Source organism: Aythya fuligula, chromosome 17, assembly GCF_009819795.1.
Source record: "Aythya fuligula isolate bAytFul2 chromosome 17, bAytFul2.pri, whole genome shotgun sequence".
NCBI classification, from domain to species: Eukaryota; Metazoa; Chordata; class Aves; order Anseriformes; family Anatidae; genus Aythya; species Aythya fuligula.
This window is the reverse complement of record NC_045575.1, coordinates 13007980-13026895: the sequence shown is the minus strand read 5'-3', so window position 1 is coordinate 13026895 and position 18916 is coordinate 13007980. Positions and strand designations below refer to the sequence as shown.

Genomic DNA, 18916 nt, shown 5'->3' with positions numbered 1-18916 from the left:
CGCTGTGTGGATGAGGACGCGCACTTTCAAAGAATCATAGCCTGGCTCAGGTTGGAAGGGACCTCAAGGATCATCCAGTTCCAACCCCCCTGCCATAGGCAGGAACACCATCCACTAGATAGGTTGCTCAGGGCCTCATCAAAGTTCCTGATGGATCAGTGCCATTTGGCACTTCCTTTTGTTGTGGTGGTTGTTTCTTCCTGCAGATGAAATTCACTGTTAAAATTGGACACTTTAACACATTTGCTGTGTTAAAAATCATCCCAAGGAGTAATCTTAGTTTTGAATTTCTCCTGTAAGCAGCGGGAGGTAGGGGCTGGTCTCGGTTACACGTGCCCGAGCAGTAGGTCCTGCGGGCGGGACCAGGCCTTCTGCTCTGGGGCTCCCTGCTGTTCCCACTCCCCAGGTAGCTACCAGTGATGCCTTCAGGTGGATTTAAGTGCTGGCAGGCCTTGGGGACATTATACACATGCATTTTGCTCCTATAACACTCTTGGGATGGAAAGAACAGTACATTTGCCCTCTCCCAGCTAGTCAAATAACTGCTACTTCTGCCTGCTGCATGCTGGACCTCTTCCTCGTGCCTTTCTGGTACTTGTCCGGGCTGGAAATAGATGTGCTTCTGAACACCTCTTTACACTTATGTCAGGCTGGGTTGTATTACCTGAGTAATGAAGATATCAAAGCACATTGATTTTCCCCTTCAGGGGCTTTTGTCCCCCAGTTTGTTTTGCATTGATTGGAAGAAAAGCTTTTGGGCTGCTCTGAGTGTGTTGTAAGTTGGGGGTCATTTCCAATAAAACTAGCAAAGACTTTTAAAGCGAAAGGAAAGCTAAAATCATTACTGGTTGTTCTTTACCAGGAATGTTTTGACCAAGCAGTGCATAGCAAAGGACAAGCTGTGAAGGACAAGCTCTTGTTTCTTGTGGAGCCAGAGGACATTCCCTCATGTTGAAACCCCCTGTGAATGTGGTATCTTTCTGTTTCAGAGCACTTGAGCAGTGTTTTTAGGCAGAGGCAATGTGTTAGAGGAGATGTGTGAGACAGTCTGGGCAGAACTGTGGGCCCCAGACTTCTTAGGCTGGGTTTGTGCTTGTTTTTGACCAGAGCTTTTCTAATCCACTGTGATAAGAGGAGAAAGTTTGTTGTCCCGCTCATAGGAAAGGGAGAGCTACTAAGCTTCTAGGCTCATTTCCAGAACGTAGGAAAATTTAGGATCAGTTCCAGCCCACTTTGGGGAGTGGACTTCAGGTGAGTTTGTCTTGCTAAACACCTTGCCAGGAGGAAGCTGTGGACATCCACACCAGGTGGAGATCTGAATGCAGGGCTGGTCCTCCCTTCATCTTTGTATGTGACAGCTGTGCTACAAACTGACCTTCAGATGCTGTTTATGCAAATTATCATTTGCATAGCTAATTGCTATTTATTGATACTAACCTGACCAAAATAACCCATTGCTTATTAAAAATAAATTGTCCCCCCAAGACCTTGAACTTTCACGATGTCTTACTCAAAAGAAAATGATGCTACATTCAAAAAGAGTCTGAGTATCTGTTGTCTTAGCTCACTGTTTTCAAAGTGGCTATAAAACATTCTTCCAGTGACCTGACAGCAGTGTGCTCAGCAAACACTGTGTGAGCTGCTTTTGCTGGCTTCCTACTCTGGATCTCCCAGTTTTATACATGTGATCATGTCTCCTTGCTTCTCATGCTGCTGCTAGCTCCACAAGACTTTTGGTTCCCTGTCTCTTCGCAGTCTAGATTCTTGGTGCCACGGCCATGTCCCCTGAGACAGAGTTAGGTACTGCACGTCCAAGACAGACAGTCACTTCACTTCCATTTTAAACACCTAATTCTGCCTTCAACAAGATTGGGCTTCACCCCTTCCCCTTTGCTCCCATCGTGTTAGCATTAACCACCTTCCAGGTCCTGTCCCTTTGGGTTTTAACATGCTCAGATTAACAATGACTATGTTCAGTGGGTAGGAAATAATATATATATTCCACTTGACTTTGCTAGTGCTGTTCGGGTCAATGGGAAGAAATTTTTCCAGTGATAAAGGAAAAGGCCATTTAAAAATAAAGCTGTGATAGTCTGTGCTGTTAGCACATGAACTGAAAGGATGAGTTCATTTGAGGAGTATTAACTCCCCTCCTAAAATACTTTGCTATCTGTTTGTAGTCACAGCAGGTACGTGTCTGGTCCCAGCAACTCTCCAAGAGTAGGGTGATGTAGATGGCCAACATGAATAGGAAGAGGCTGATGGCTGGCTGGGCACCAAAGCTCAGAAGAGCCCAATTTCCAGTTTTGCTACTTGAAGCCTGGGCTGCTACCTTGATTTGGGAGACTCTTTCCCCATGATACCACAAAATTGCGTTCTGATCTCCGTGGTGTGCTATTTCAGGACCAAAGTGAAACTATTGTGATAAATATTGCAAATGGATTGTAAATAGAAAATAATAAATATCTGAGCAAGCCATTTGTGAGTCTCCTGTATGGTAAGTGCGATGTGAAGGGTCCCACAAAGCCAACTGGTGCGATTAAACTTCCCATGCTCTCTGCACTGGCCTCACTGCCGGGGCCCCGATTTATCACAGTCACCTCCCCCAGCTTCACCCTGCTGCTTGCATGGGAGCAGAGATGCTGTGGCACTCAGTGGATGTGCAGAGTAAGCATGGATCTGAGAAAAGAGCTTGGGCAGAAAAGCGTCCTTGAGTGGGCACACAATTAAATGAGGCTTGTCCCTGAAGTACCTGAAAGTCTCATCAAACAGAACCTGTTCACGTAGGATTTGTGATTTACTTTAAAGTCTCTGGATTTAGCTTTTCAGCTTTTGGGGATCAGACCAGCATGCCCGCTCTGAGGATGGCTCAATGACAGATTACACATTAGCTCATCTCTTGCTGTTTTACAATAGCATGCAATGGGATTTAAATTAGGTTCAGCACTGTAATCATGTTGCATTTCTAACAGCAGTGAGATAATTCCCAGGCATTGGTTACGTAGCCTCCGAGGGAAAGAGATTTCAGATGTGTTCAGCAGAAATGTGCCATGTGAGCCACAGCTGTAATTTCATTAACAGGATGCCCCGTGGCTCCTGCTGGGAGCCGGAGTGACGTGCTCACCTTCTGCAGGTCAGCACTGCACCGGGGACCAGTGTGCTTTCCTGCCTGTGGGACAAGCTGCAGGCACGTGTGGTTCTCAGGTCTCCATCCCCATGCCTGACCCATATCTGAGACCCCTCGGCAAAGGCTGAGCTCTGGGCACAGGCAGGAGTTCACATCATGTGTGGGGCGAAAAGGAAGTGGGCTGGGAATCCCTGCAGTGTTTGCGAAAGCCCCAGCTGTTTGCCAGGGGACACATACAAGTGTTGACATTTAACTCCCTGCCTGTTCTGAGACAGGGAAATGCTTCCCCAGCACGCCGGAGCCGTGCAAGGCTGACATTTCGGAGAGCCCCATGTGCCTCTTGCTCAGGTGGTGGCATTATCCCTGGCCACGCGCTGGCTGCTCCTGCAAGGACCCCAAACCTGGCATCAGCATCAAGGAAAGCACAGATGGGAGGGAAACGAGAGGATGTGCTCAGAGGGCAGCCATGAGCCTGTGGGTGCTGAGGGTGGCAGGGGGAAGAGCAGGCATTTGTCTCTTTTCTAGCAGAAATGCACCCAAACTGACATGCACCCATCAAGGGCAATTTCCATGGGGGTGTTCAACTGCCCGGTGCCATCCACACCACCACAGTGGAGGCAGGAGCTTTCTTATGACTTTGAGCATTGCCACAGACCACCACGTCCCATCCTGGTGGAGGCTGTGCACGTCACATGTGAGCCCCATGGCAGCAGTGGGACCCCAGGAGAGGAGGTAGGGACACACAACTGGCAGCAGGACCAGGGTGCCGAACCTTTCTGCACCAGCCTTCCCATTGCTTTTGCAAGTACCTCAAGTTTAAACAAAGTTTCTCTGGGGTTTCTCCTGCAAGTCCATCATTTCCCATCAGCACAGCGCTACTTCAACTCCTTTTATGCACAGGAGGCCCCGAGGCAGTTGGTTTTATTAAGCAGATTTCTCACCATTTCATTTCCCCACATGATTCATTTTCTCCAGCTTGTTTTATGCATCTCAGCTCAAAACACATGATTTAACTCAACATGTCAGTGCTGGGAACTGAAGCAGCAGGTTGCCCCAGACCATGACTGTTCTAGGGGCCGGGGCCACGTCCCTGGGAAGGAGGGATGCAGGGGAGGCTGCCGACACCAGCCAAGCTCTCCCTGATGGCATCTCCTGTTTTCCAGGGTGCAACGCAGTGGTTGAAGGGTTTGCCTCCATACAGCTAACTTTTGCAATCCCCTCCACCACTGGTAGCTCTGCACCTGATGGACAGGATCGCACCCAGGCTGGATGCCCCAGCAGTTGGCCTCTGCAGCTTCCCCCACTTCAGAGATGTTTCTGTCCTCTCCCAGCATGAAAACATTTGGGAAACCATGTTAAAGGAGAGCTATAAAGCTGGACTCAACTCCAGGTGTGTTAATTTCTTCAGAAAAAACACATTGATATACGAGTGAGGGGTACCTCTGAATTTCTCCACCTGCAAAACGCAGCAGCTGCCATGAGTCCCCTCCCCGGCAGCATGCCAAGCTCTGTGCAACGAGGGCATGGCCCAGGAGGGACCCAATTTTAGCACCACATCTGCAAGGTGAGCTGCTGAATGTGCAGCCAGCAAGAACCTTGCTTGTGTTAGGGAAGGAAGCCATACATTTTTGGTAGAAAACTCTGGTTAGTTTAAAGCCTTTATTTATTTTGTTAAAGAACAGCTCAAAGAATGTTAAAAAGCAGAAGGAAAGGATACAGTCCCATTTTGCACCTGTATAAAATCTTCAGCAGTTTTTTATATGTATCAGTCTGCTGATCCTCTGCAGGTGGGGATCTGTATCCTGCCCCACAGATTTTTCTTAAGCCACACCTGGCTGCTTGCACCGCTAGGGGCACAGAGAGGTAGGGGATGGATATGTGGGGGGGGCGCGGCTGTGAGCAGTTTTGGGAGAGTATACTAGTCCTGGCTGCTTGGAGGTCAGGGGAAGTCCCCAAGGTAGCAAGGAATGGGTCACACCATGCTTGGTGCTTTCCTAGCATCCCCACCTTGGCTGGCCAGGCACTGCACTGTGGAGCAGGGGGTGTATGGAGTAAACATGGCTTGGAGAGGGGACAGAGCACACCTGAGGGAAGTGGCACAGGAGAAAAGTAAGCATGTTGTGTACCTTCCATGTGTATTAAATGTGAGGGTGTGGGGGGCAAGAGTGAGAAAGAAAAGGGGAAAACAGATGGTGGAGTGGAGAGGAGAGGGAAAGGAGAAGAAAGAGAAATGTTTTTGCAGAGTGGAAAGTCTTGTTTACTGGAATTGTGGAGCCCTGCTGTAAAGAAAACTCTTAGAAAATTACTTGTGTGTGTGTGTATATATATATATATATATATATATATATAATATGTAATGAAAGAAACTCCTCAACATCCAGCTTTTTCTGGTAAGTGCGAACTTCTAATAACTGGCCTCTTAATGCTACAGGGCTGTTTTGTTGTTTGCTTCTCTCCTGAAAAGTACATGTTGGGTCTTGCTGTGTCTGCTGCCGTCTGGTTCTCCCTGGAACTGGACCCTGCCCGCTGTGCTGGTGAGCCCTGGCCCCGTTTGCACCCTGCAGCCCAGGACAGCCGAGCCCTCTCCCCAGCTGCACTGGTGGCGAGTGCTGCCCCGATCCATCCCAAAGCCTGTGGCCTATCCATGAAGGGGAAAACCTTTCCCTGCCTTCCTCTTTGACCTCCCTGCAATCTCGCTGCTGATGGCACGTTCAGCAGCTCTCTCTTTGCTGCCTGAAGGCAATTGCTGCTGAAATTATATATATTTTATTACAACCTTTGAAATATATGGCTCTCTTTAATGGTTAAATCTTCTCAGCTGTCCTGTAAGCATCAGAATGAATGAAAAGTATTTTGTTTTTGCAGGATTATTTAAAGGTAGCTGGAGGGGAAACTAGAAATTCTCTTAATTTCTACACTTGTCATGGATGGTGATGATCTCATTTTTGCTGTTTTTTACAATTAGAACACTTTATCTATCAAACTCCCCATTGATATAATGCTGTGCTGCTCCTCCTCTAGAAGCGCTGCCATTCTTGGCACCAAAGGGGTCTCTTCTGCCTTTAAAGCTTTTACAGCAGTCCCTGTGATGCTCTTCTCTTGAAGCAAATATCAGAGCTAAGCAGACATGCAGGACATGGCTAAGTTTGAAAATACTTTTATATATTCTGAAGTAGCTGTCCTTAGGCATGTCTCTGGAGCAGGAGGTATGATGGTGTGATGAATTTCAAATCACAGCCTCCGTGGATCTCCTATTTTCCAAATACTGTAGGGTTTTTGTGTGTGTTTTTTCCCCGAAGGCTAAGGAAATACTATATAAATTTTCTTGGTAGGAAAATCTTGACAGAGGAATGGAGCAGCTTTCCTACATCTAGTACCTGTCTGCAGAGCAGAGGATGTGAAAGATGGATGTCAGGAGCTCGCCTTGTTTAGCCAAGGATGCGTATCCTCCCATAGTACCTAAGATGCTTCTGATCCCACAAGAATATATATAAAGATCAGTGAAATGTCACTGATCTGCATTAATCATATCTGGATTGCTACTTCTTAGGCCCTTTCCCTCTTCCTTTCCTTACACAGAGCCCAGCACCATCTAGCCACTTGGCTAGTGGTGGGCAGCCTGTGTCTCAGTGCTGCACATGCCCTTTTGGAGTCACCTGAGTCCCATGAGCCAGCTGATGTCCCAGAGGGATGCAGCAAAGCCAGCACGTCACTGCTGATGTCTCAATGGCTACAAAGTGCCGCTAATTGGAGGAGCTGGAATGCACACAAACTCCGTGGGCTGAACTCGCATCCTTGTGCAAATTGAATTACAAGCAGGAATAAGTCTAATTGCACCAGACAGCAATTAGGAGGGCTTCACTGTCAGGAGACAGCTGCCTGGTGCTGGGCTGGGGAAGTTGCTTTCCTCCTGTGGGAGGGGACCCGTGTGTGCCCAGAGCTGCTGGGGGGGCTTGGGGGGTGTTTGGGTGCACACCTGGTGAAGCCCCCACAAAGCACACCCACCACAGAGCCCATACCCTGTCCCTGTCTATATTTGGCTAATCACTCACTCAGGGCATGACCATGCTCAGTCCCAGGTGCAGATGAGGGACAGGTTATTTCTTGGCTCTGGGACCCTAGACCTCTGTTGTAGCCACCTAATTCCTTTCCACAGGCTCATTACTGTGTTAGCCAAACACGATGAGCTCTGTCCTGTGTCTCCCTCAGGGAGCCCCTGAGAAACAAGGTGCTGCCTCCAGTCCTTCTGCAGGTCTGGGTGGCTGGGGCTGTTCGATATGCCTGGTCTCATAAGGGAGGTCTGGGCTAAAGCATCGCCTGTCTTCTGTGCCCTGCACCCAAATTGTCTGTTCCAGGGGACACTATGGGGACATCAATGAGCAGAGCTGGGCAGTTCTGAGCCTCCTGGCACCTGACTTGTGGCCGTTCATATGTGAAGGATTTGGGTCTGAGTTGCCCAGTGTGGCGGCTCTAGAAACCTCTTCCTCCAAATTGGCTGAGGATTTGCAAGAGCCGTACCCCAATCTCCTTGTTCAAGCTTTAATAACATAGGGAATTAGTGGTAAAGTATTGGATGATTTAAAAATAATAAAATATTCCTGTAGTAAAGCTTTTTTTAAAAAAAAAAAAAATTTTTTTTTTTTTTTTTTTTTTTTTTTTTTTTTAAAAGGAGAGTAGTTGATTGTACTTTGATTAAGCTTGGGAGAAGTTGTGTATATAAAATATCCCTTTGGACATTTTGTTACTGTAACCACCATAATAAAAGTTTGGTTTATGTAACAGCTTTCAGTCTATGTAATGTACTTTATTCTGTAATATGGACACAGAGCTGAGCTGTGCTGTGATTGCCAGGAGCTGTGGTAATCCGTTATTCCGAGGACACAAGGGGTAAATAAGAGCTTTTCTGTAAAGCAGGGAGACATTTCAGTAAGGCCTTTAATAGAGCAGTGAGATTTTTGCCATATATACCTGGGCATCATTGCAAACAGGAAGATTTACTGGTTCCTTCAAGCCAGAAGGTTCATGAGCAATTTATTTCCAAAGCGCTGTGCTACTGCATATGTTTGTTCTTGGGAAAGGAAAACCATTTGGGGCATTATTATTTTATTTTTTTTCTCCTCCCGAATCCGATGCTGTTCTGTGTGCTACAGCTTCAGCTTCTAACACAACGTGACATAACTTGCTGCTTAGGATCCAGGGAGTATGAAGAAGTCATTAAAGTTGAATCCTGAGAAGTAATTAAGTTTCCAAAGTTGCTCCACAAATTACACCACTGTTGATTCTGCACGCCTCTGCCATACAGAGCCATAATCCTCCAGGTCTTAATGGGGCTTTTGTTCTTCATCCTTCACAAATCCAGGGGAGAGGAGAGTCAGGGTCAGATACTGCCCCTGAGTCTGCACCTTGTCTCTCGGACAGTGAAACCTTCCTCTTCTAGCAGTAGCCACTTTTGACCTTGATGGAAACATTGCCATTGGCAAGAATAGCCACAAAGGCAAAAATCCCTGCATGGATCTGAAAAGTGAGTTCTGCCATCAAGAACAGATTTCATAGTAAGGATTTGCCTTTTTTTTTTTTTAACTGGCACTCTCCCTGCAGGGTTCAAGCAGGGAGGACAGATCAAGTGGATTGAACTTTCCTTTAGTTGTAGTTTTGCTAAGCTCTAGAGGAAGTTGTGGAGAGAAGCCTTTCAAGTCCTGATCTGTCTGCTTTGGGTGCACTGCAGATGTTTTGCTCAAGAGATGCAGGGTTTTCACGTTAGGTCATTCATTAACAGGGAAACTGAGAAGCCCTGGCAGCTGTCCTTTAGGTTGTGCTCAGCTCTGTTAAGGGCCATGCTAGCTTTGACAGCAATGTATTTCCAAAAGATGAGTTTTTGATAGCAAGAAAAAGCTTTACATCTGCAAGACCAACCCCAAAATATCCCTGTTCTGCCAACATCTCAGAACAAGCTCCACAGTTGCCAGCTAGGCTGTGCAAGTAGGCCATGGAAAACTCCTGGGCATGTACTGTGGTAAATGATTTATCTCTAGACCCAAACAAGTGGCTCAAGCACATCTTAAAGGTTCTTCACTTAATGAAGAAAATGTTTAATTAGAATATTGAAGTTCTTAAATCCCATTATATAGGGGATGCAACTGAGTTTGCTTCTATGTGAATGCAACAATGGACTTGGCTAATAGCTGGCTTTCCTCAGCTCTTGGACCTCAAAAAGGTCTTAAAGACAGCAAGATTCAGGCCAGGTGAGGAGGTGAGCAGAAGAAATAAAAAACAATACGAGATGAGAAAGCCCTCAGGAGACATGAGTATGTTCAGCTGTAAATCTTTTCCTGTAAGGCATCTGGTTGCTGTCTGTTGAGAACTAAGTGATCTGTATCTCTCTAGAAGCAAGGTTCCCAGCACTGGAAGGTGAAGGACACCAGGATTTAGCCAGAATTCAAGCCCAGGACTGCCACCACCTTAAATAACTCGTCCTCCAAGAGGAGCAGCCAAACAGAGAGGAGAAAAGTAAGCTTGATGGGGAGCAGGAAACAGTGCTCCCATCACACTCCATCTGTGCAGGGTGTCAGAGCAGGGAAGGGGAAGGAACTGGCAGAATGTGTACAAAGACCTGGATAAAAATATTTTGAGGGTAATCCAGGAGGAGGAGCAACACAGAAAGCAGACCAAGGACCTGAGGTCAGGACAAGTACCCCTGTTGTACCTCTGCAGCTTGTAAACTAGGGGCGCCACAGCACAGTGCACAGCTGAGGCCTGCTAACCGGTCATTGGTGACCTGGTGATAAAAAGTGTGGTGTTGGAGGTCTTACTGACCTCCCCAGCAAACCCCACACAACTGAGCCAGCCTCTGGAAAGGTTGCCTGTTACAATGTCCTCTGCTGAAAGAAGATTTATAGTGAGACTCCATTGGTGAGACGTGTTCTGCCATGACTAAAATGCCTGTCCTCCTCTGCAGCGTGCAGTGTACGTGCACATATAACCAGGTACTGGCTTCTGATGCCTGCCACATAATTTGCTGTCTTCCTGACCGACAGAAAGCATGAATACTCATTAAAGCATTATAAAAACAGGTCAAAGGTTTCAGAATTTTCCTAAGCTGAAGGACAATCTGTTACGTTTAAATAGTGTTAAAATTGGTCTTTCTTTTCCACTTGAAAACTCCATCAAATGCTAGTTTGTGTCTTTGCTATTTTTTTTTTGTTTTTGAGTAAAGTGACTGTGTTCTACTTCTGGTTAATTAACCTGGGGACTTCTCTTCATTGCTTAAAAAGACAGTGCATGAAATGATGCTGATGTTATTAAGAAGCCAGGGCAGCAGGGATGGTAATGCTGGTAGCTAAGAGACTATCACACTTCACATTTGCTTTAATATGGCAGGCCAGTCCTTCCGTCCCCATCACTACAAGATCTTGTCTGAGGCTGTGCTGTATTGAGGGAGTTTGCAGCAAGGCTAAGCTTGGAAAACATGTGCCTGTTTTATAATTCATGGGTGTTAATGTCTTAAATGTTGTTCTGTGAGATGTACATGATGCAGCAGGGAGGCGGAAGTGGCCAGTTGTTCACGATGTGGTGTGTGCTTGCATCTCCTTGGTGGCAGCGTGGCTGTGAGCTGAGAAACCGGGTGTTGTAGCTGCCCTGGTGCGAATGTAGTGCCTAAGGACTCACTCCAGAAGCAGGTTATGATGACCTTATGCCAGACTCCTTACAAACCTGGAAAAGAGAGCTCTCTAGCCAAGGAGAAGACACAAAGCAAGGCAGGACCGCAGGCTAGAGACACAAAAGGAAACTGTGAGTAACACTGCTCGACTTCTTAGAGCATGGTTGTATTGCAAAAGTGTCCCAGGAGGGTTCTTGACCTTATAGGTGTATTTGTAGCCAAAGGGAGGTGGCACAGCTGCCCTGGGTTTGCTTAGAAGGCAAAATCCCAATACGGAAGGGGCAGTGTTGAAATGTGCAGGTGTGGTTGTTTGAGAGCCTCGCAGGGGAGGGGAGGCTGGTGTCTGGGCCAGCGGGAGGAGGGAGCTGATTTCTTGGTGCTAAATGAGCGATAAAAGACAGAGCAGGGTTATCTGTGAAAGCCTTTGAAATAAAGACAAGTAGTTTGTTTGATCAGATACACGGAATTCAGCAGAGAGATGCTTGAGAGAGGCATGAAGAGATGGTCAAAGTGATAGGCTTGGGAAAAGGCCTCTGTAACAGCACTTGATGCAGGTACCTGCAGGAGCATGACTGGCAGGAGGAGATAAAAAGGCTTTTCAGCAGGGGAGACGCCAGCCGGAGGGAGCTTCGGCTGCCTGGAAAGCCAGGGGAGGCTGCACTTTTCGGGTGTTATGCAGGGAAAATCTGCAAGATTTAGACCTAGACTGGGTCTAAGCTGTGCTGCTTGCAGCCTCAGGTGGGATGAGGCCCGAGTGGAGGTGGTTGGTGCCACTTTGGCCTGTTGAGCTGGAGCAGGCAGGTGTCCCTGAGATGCTCTGTGCCAGCCTCTGATTATATGGAGAATAACCCATGTCAGGCCAAAAGCACTGCAAGCATCTTTTGCAGCATCCCTTGCTTCTCAGCCCTAGCCTGGAGGAAAATACTGGCTTCCTCGCTCACCCAGCTTTGGCTTTCCCCTTTTCATATCAGTTATTGAAGAAATAGGTTGTTTGTTTTCAAATGGAGAATAAGGAAGCGAGGAAAAAAAAATGCTGTGTATTCTCAAGCCATCTATAAATGCCCTATTCTGTTTAATTTTTATTCACAGAAAAGAAAGATTTCCAGAATTCCCATGAGTAATACTCGACATGTATGCAACCGTATGCTTACTACTTGTCTCAGGAAAACAATTGATTTTGTTCTTGTTGTTGTTGGTCACCCATCACTCCTAAAAGTAAGCAAGCAAATAAGTAGCTTTGGGGTGAAATTAATTACATGCAAGTAAATTAGATGCCCGTAACCGATTTTCCCACAGCTACCAAAGCTTGTAGGCAAACAGCAGGATAATATCACAGATGGCTCCAGTCCCTTCATGGTATCCTTGGGCTCAGCAAGGGACCCATGCAACGGGGCTGTCCCCAGGGAGCTCTACATGCACCGGTGTTGTGGTGCAGCTGCTGAAGCATTATGAGTTCTGTCTCCCTGGTTCTTAGGGCAGAAAATTATTATTTCTCATCTTGCCAAAACAGGAGCATCTGCAGTGATGTAACAGCGCAGAAGAAGTTGTAGGGTATCTACTGATAAGAAATGTTGCATATTTAATCCAAAGCATATTTTCAGTATAGCTGTGTAATTGGGAAATTAAATCGTCTGAATGTTGTCATACATGCTAATTATACTGAATGCACCAAGAGGAAAATCTTCATCTTGCATGTAGCCTACATAGTTAGAAGATAATGACATTTTAAATTCATACTCACTGTCCTGGAGCACAAAGGTGAAAATATTTTAAGTACATGTATTCTGACTGGAATGCATGTGGAAAGAAAACAAATTGAGTACAATTGTTTGCAGTTTTTTCCAAACACTTACAATACCAGCCAGATCAGGCAAATGCTAACTTGCAAATTCACTTTCCTGGCATTTCTTATTTTGCATAAAAGTTTTGCGCTAAGAAAGACCACCTTATAGGTATCACAGTAAACAGCTATCTGCTGTGCCTGTCAATTTGCCTGTTCTTACTTACAGATGATTGCAGTTATCTGTATTTTGTTGTTGTGCAAAGCAAATATTTTGGCTAAAATGTGTTGAAATGCTGCTTTAACTGAGTCATTCACTTGCACCAAATGAAGCATAAAGAATGCATTTTGGAAGCTACACTTAACAGAATTAAAATCATCACACTGTTCCTTCCTTAAATAAATCCTATTCAGCAGCTCACCTGTGCAATGAATGGCATCTACCCCCATATTGTACTTGCAGCACAGGCATGGAGTCAAACCTATGCCATCAAGTTTGCTTTTTATTGACTGAAAAGTAAAGAGAGAGAATATTCAGAGTGCAGTTTGTTCTGACTAGCATCCCCATATTTCCTAACTCTTTCTGTAGTTGCAAGGAGTTGGTGGCATCCATACAATCTGCCTCATTTTGTTCCTAGCTTCCACCTTCCTGAGATGAAACATACTTTTGGTACATTCATTGGGTTAGCATGACATCCGCGCTATTATTGATGTGCTTAGAGCTAAGCATGCATTCTCCAGCAGCCTGAGGGCTGGGGTTTTAGATCTTCTCTGGTAGTTCTTTGGGTCATGGTGCTCGAGAAATGTGTTGTTGGAGGCAAAAATTTAATGCAACAATGAAATTAAACTATTAAAGAATTTCTCCCAGTTGTTTGTACATAACATGGTTGTAGAATTGATTATTATTGGTATCATAATTTGTGAGATAGTTTTTGATTAACATGCAGAAGTCTGCCATCTTGTCATTTATAAGTGCTTGCTAAATATGCTTACAAATTTGCTGGGAATTGATTAGAATAGCTGTAGGGAGTAGACAAAACATCTACTTGTATGGTGTATATAATTTTTTACATTGCAAGTCCTCCCCAACAGGTATTGGTACCAAGGAATAGATAGGACTTTGGGGTTTTTGTGTGTACTTTTTTGTTTGTTTGTTTGTTTTGTTTTTGTGTTTTGTTTTTTTTTTGAACGTTGCTCAGGGCCATCTGAGCATCTTCTCCATCAAAAGGTGCCCCTCCCAGGCAGGGTGGAGCTCATTCCTGGTGTGCTGCAGGCTGGTGGCTGTGCAGAGGTGTTAGGCCAGGCTTTGCATGATGCTCCTTAGCAGGAGGATGGAGCCACTGGCACCTGGGTCGAGTCTGCTGCAGGAAAACCCACAGAACTCTGCAGTTACAGCCTGTGACTGAGTGTAGAGCAGAAAAGTGAGAAATGCTTGTGGGAAAAGTATTCTCTTGCAACAGTCAGGTTTGAGTATATTTGAGATTGGGTAGAAATTGGTGTGTGCTTGCATTCGGTGCCACAGGAAAGAAACAAAAAGGATTAAACTCCATTCGCCATGGAGCAGAGCCCTCTGCTCGCCCTGTTGTCAGTCTGCTTCAAACACCCGCTCTGATGGAAGCTGCAAATGTGTTGTCCCTGATGTGCTGCTATGAGGGAGGGTGGCTGAGGAGGTGAAGATAAAATGGTTGCATGCGCCCTGAAGCCTTGACCCCTTGAAGAGAAGAGCAAAGCTCCACCAGACAGAGCAAGCTCAGCCTTTATCTTTGGTCCTGCAGCTCCCAGGCTGCCCACAACGATCCTTCATCCTTCATTGCTCTGCTCTGCAAAATGGGAGCAAAGGTTGGGGTGGAGCATGGAGCATCTTCCAGAAGAAGTTTGTGCCTGTTGCTGGGGTCAGTGAACCTGCACCAGCCCTGCTGCCCATGTCCTCCTGAGGATATCTGCGATCTGCCTGCAGCCGTGTCAGCTGCCAAGAGAAATGACCTCTTGCAAGATGAGATTCGGGAGCTACTTAGCAGGAAATTATCCTTGTGACGTTGCTAAGCAATGCCAGGCTGTTGTGACTGCCCGAGATGATGCTCCCAAGCTGGAAAAGCCGGGAGAAGTGGAGAGGTGGCGGGTGGCCCTGCTCGGAGCAGTGCATTCTGGAGGCCAGCAGGTAACAGTTGGCATCCTGGGGCTGGCACGGCAGCTGTTGGAAGCAAGAAACATCTCCCCCGAGAGCAGCGGCAGCTGCAGAAGGGAAAGGACAAAGCGAGGACAGCAGGAGGTGCACCAAGGGGAGTGAGACCCTGCAGGGGGAGTACAGGGAGGAGAGGGGAGGGAGGAGAAATCACCCCCAGGGATGAGGCTTCTGCAACGGGGCAGCCCTGGATGCCTTTGGGAATTGAAAGGAAGTGGGGAGCAGGGGCTGCCAGCCCATCCCCGGGCACTTTGGAAACCTACAGAGCCCAGTGCTAGGGCTTGCTGTGCTGGTGAAGTTAAACTTTGCTTCAGCGAGCTTCAGCAAAGCTCTCGAGGTAACAACTCTCGAGCTACCTTAGTAGCTGTAGTCAGTGAGGCTCCAAGCCCTGTAATCCTGTTCCCACCCCCAGATCTTCTCGCACTGGAGCAGTAATTTCAGCCCAGCTCATAGTGGCACTGGGGATTGTGGTCTTCCTCTCAGTTCTTGTTAACCAATTTCCTTTGGACAAAAATCCCCTCTTTGCTCTAGCCCTGCCTGATATTAAATATCTCCAGAAGTAGGTACACGTCAGTGCTGAATTAATCTATTTGTGCAGAAGGTATCATATCAATGTTCGTTACAATTCTGCCCCAGCAGCATCTAGAAGAAGCCCTTTTTCATCTCTACGTTTTTTCTTTTTCCCTTCCATTCCCTTCCCTTCCCCCTTTCCACCTTTTTTCCCCTTTTCCCTTACATTTGCAGTCTCTTTTTTAAAACAACTTCAGAGGTACTTTCCAAAGCTGTTGAGTATATAAATGTGCTAATAGGACGTGGGGAGTGCGGACACTGCTCATGAGCACGTTTTTCACCCTCAGCCTGGGGACGCTGGGGGTGTCTGGGTGCCCCCCACCACTGGGGTGCCCCCCTAGGTGGGGACGTCCGGGGCTGCACAGCCCCCCGCGGCACACCCGCACTGGGAACCGGCCAGAACCGAGCAGAAACGGTGATGTTTGAAAGCGGAGAGGTGGCGCAAGGTGCCCTTAGGGGCCGAGAGCCTTCCTGCGAGCAACCGAGCAGGGCTGAACCGAGCCGCAGCGCGCCGCGCTCAGGCTGCGCGGTGCTCGGCGCTGCACAGCACCCCGCTGCCAGCGCTCCGCACAGCCCCCTCCCCGCCGGAGCGCGGCACCGCCTCCCTCATTAGCATCCTTCCTCCTCCTCCTCCTCCTCCTCCTCCTCCTCCTCCTCCTCCTCCTCCTCCTCCTCCTGCCGGCGGCCGGGCGCAGAGGGGTGCATGGCAGCAGCAGCCCAGCCGCGCTCCGCTCCGCTCCCCGCGCAACTCGCGCGCCGGGCGGGGGGGGAGATGTGAGCGCGCCCCCGGAGCCGCGCCCCCGGCTGGGAGCGGAGCGGAGCCCCCCGCGCCCGGCGGCGGCCGCAGCGCGGATGTTGCGCGGAGCCCCGCGGCCCGGCGGAGCCCAGCGCGGGGCCGGGCCCTGCCCGGGGGGGCGGCGGCGGCGGGAGGTGCGGGGCGCGGGGGGATGCTGAGCCCCGCCGGCCGGCCCCGCGCCCCCCGCCGGGGGATGCTCCTCGTCGTCGCCCTCTGGCTGGCGTGGCAGGAGGCGCCCGCGGCGCCCACCCCCGCGGCGGACGACATCAGCCGGGGAGTTGTGAGTACCGCGGACCCCCGCTCCTCTCGCCCCCTCCCACCTCTCGACCTCCCTCTTTTTCCCCTCTCCTCTTTCCCGACCGGCTCCGGTGGCTGGAGATGCTCCGGTGCCCTCCAGCTGGCACCCCCCGGCACCCCCCGCACGCCTCCTCCCTTAGCACCCGGTGTCCCCCTCCGGCCAGCACCCCCCAGAGGTTGCGTCCCCCAGGCACCCACGGAATCCGGTGTCCCCCCGCCTTGTGCCCGCTGTGTCGTGCCCCCCCCCCTTGTGCCCTGTGCATCCCCTTGCAGCCATAACCCCCCGCGCCCCAAGTTTCCCCCAGCCCTGTGCCCACGGGGCAATGGCCCCAGCAGCGCTTCCACCCGGATGGCAATTTTTCTGGCACTAGGAAAGGGCTGCCCCCTCCCAAAGACTCTCCGCCCGTGGTGGTGGCACAGGGATTGGCAGCAGGTGAGGTGAAGTAGCACGTTTGGAGGCAATGCCAGCCCTGGGCCAGGGTCCGGCTCAGGGCTGAGGTAGGGGATGCTCTGTGCGGGCGGGGGGGCAGAGGGATGTGGTGCTTCACCCACCTGGGCGTGCTCGTGGTTCCCCTTCTCTGCACGCAGGTGCCTACTCCGCTTGCAGGGAGAGGGCAGGTTTCTAGCAGGCAGCAAGTTTCAGCTCGTGTCCCTCGCACATCACGGTGGCAGCAGGTCCATGTGGCTTCATGGGGAGAGCCCGAGGCTTTTCTCTTGGAGGAAGAAAAGTTTCCTGCAGCTGAAGCCAGCCACAGCAAGAGGAGACCTCGGCGCAGGGAGGAGAATCCCCATGACCCCAGCACACCCAGCTGTCGGGAAGCCGGCTGCCGCTGGGCATGGGCAAGCAGTTCTGGGGCTGGACCCGCCTCTTTGGAGAAATTCCCTGAAATTCAGCAAATTTCAAACATCTGCCTGCGTGCCACTGTGAAGGAGGGAGGGAGGCTTTTGCAGCACAGCAGGGTTACCTAACGAGGGAGGCTCGCACAGAGCAGTGCGCCAGGACGCTGCCGCTGCCACCGCCAAGCGTTGCTCCCACTCCCAGGCTGCTTCCCCAGCCCCTGCCTGGGCTCTGGGGAGGACAAAGGATGTCCTTCCCCCTCAGTTCCTGGCGGAATAGGAAATGTGGGGAAAATGAGGCACATCTGCATTATTACAGTGCATTTGCTTCCCTCTGTAACCAAATGTTAAACTGGGATTAATATTTAATGCAAACAGCACATAAATTGGTGTATTCTGCCCCAATCAATTTGACTCAAACTTCATCTTTGACCTGCTTTTACCCTTGCTACCCTCTGTGCTGCACGCAGCTTTAACAGGTTAAGTGTTAACACTCGAGGGGACTTATTAGTTACTGCTGACAACCCTCGGGCATCAAGGTACTTTTTGTCCTGGGCCAAATCTGAGCAGTTCAAACCCGTGCCAGAGAACTGGGCAGAGCTGGGGCTGTCTCGGGAAGGAAGGGTACCAGGGACGGTGAGAGCTATGCGGAGGTGAATGTGGGTGAAGGGAGGTACCGAGGGCTGTGAGACCCAGCCCTGTTTTGGCTGGGCAGTAGGGACTGGATGATGCTCGATGCGCATCTCGGTGATTTCTCCCCTCCCATGGGTGTGCTTGCTGGGGCAAATCCATCTCTCTGGCTTGTGGCGGCATGGGAGGGAGTAGGACTGGACTGACTGTAAAGCAGGTCTGTGCTCGTGAGCAGCAGGGAGCAGAAAATGCCAGGTGTTTTCGGAGGTGTTTGTCAGGAAAATACCAATGTGGGGGAAGTGAGCACTTTCAGAGTAATTATTTGACATCCACCTTATGAAGCAACTAAGAAATTAAAGATCTGTGATGCATTTCATCCAAATATTTGAAAACTAGGAAGCATGAAACCATGGCAATCGAAAGCTCCGCTAACCTTTGAAAATCATATCCAGTGGTTCTCTGCAGCAAATAGAGCACGATGTCAACACAGCTCCTGCGTTCAAAATACCCCCCCAGCAGCTGCAACACTTTCTGCGTCGAGCAGGGCTGTGCCTCCGAGCTGCGTGCCCTGCTCCAGTCCTGCACAGCTTTGGGTTGGATGAAACAGCGATGCTGGGCCAAATTAAAGTTCAGCAAAAGGAACGAGGGCTATAATTCAATGGCAGCTCCTGTTAGAGTGCTGCCCAAAGCAATATAATCCTGACTGATTCTACAGATTTCATCACCAGTTGAATATCCTGCCCAGTTTATAAATCTAGCTTGATTATTAATATTTTTATTATTACCCATTAGCTGCTCTAACAAAGAGAGCATAAAATAGCAGGTGGAATGAAGCTTGACTTGAGTCTTTTCCTTGAATTTTAGCAGATTGGGTCTGAGATTTACTACTTTACTATTTGCACTGCTGCCTTTCCTACGATGAACCCCTCACACCACCCTCACTGGCACACTGAAAACCAGGGGTACCCGCAGCCGTCCCAAATTGCATCTTTTTATGGCTGTTTGACTCATGAGTCTCAGGGGCCCGGGCAGCAAGAACT

The 18916-nt window shown here is 49.0% G+C and overlaps 1 protein-coding gene across 1 annotated transcript in view; it reads left to right on the top strand.

The window, feature by feature from the left end:
* The first annotated feature begins 16263 nt into the window (after window positions 1-16263).
* Window positions 16264-18916, top strand: part of MMP17 (matrix metallopeptidase 17) — a 50013-nt gene continuing 47360 nt past the window's right edge. Inside the window, exon 1 of the mRNA XM_032199199.1 lies at window positions 16264-16392. Within this exon, the coding sequence (XP_032055090.1) occupies window positions 16264-16392 (129 nt within the window). The remainder of the gene's footprint in view (window positions 16393-18916) is intronic.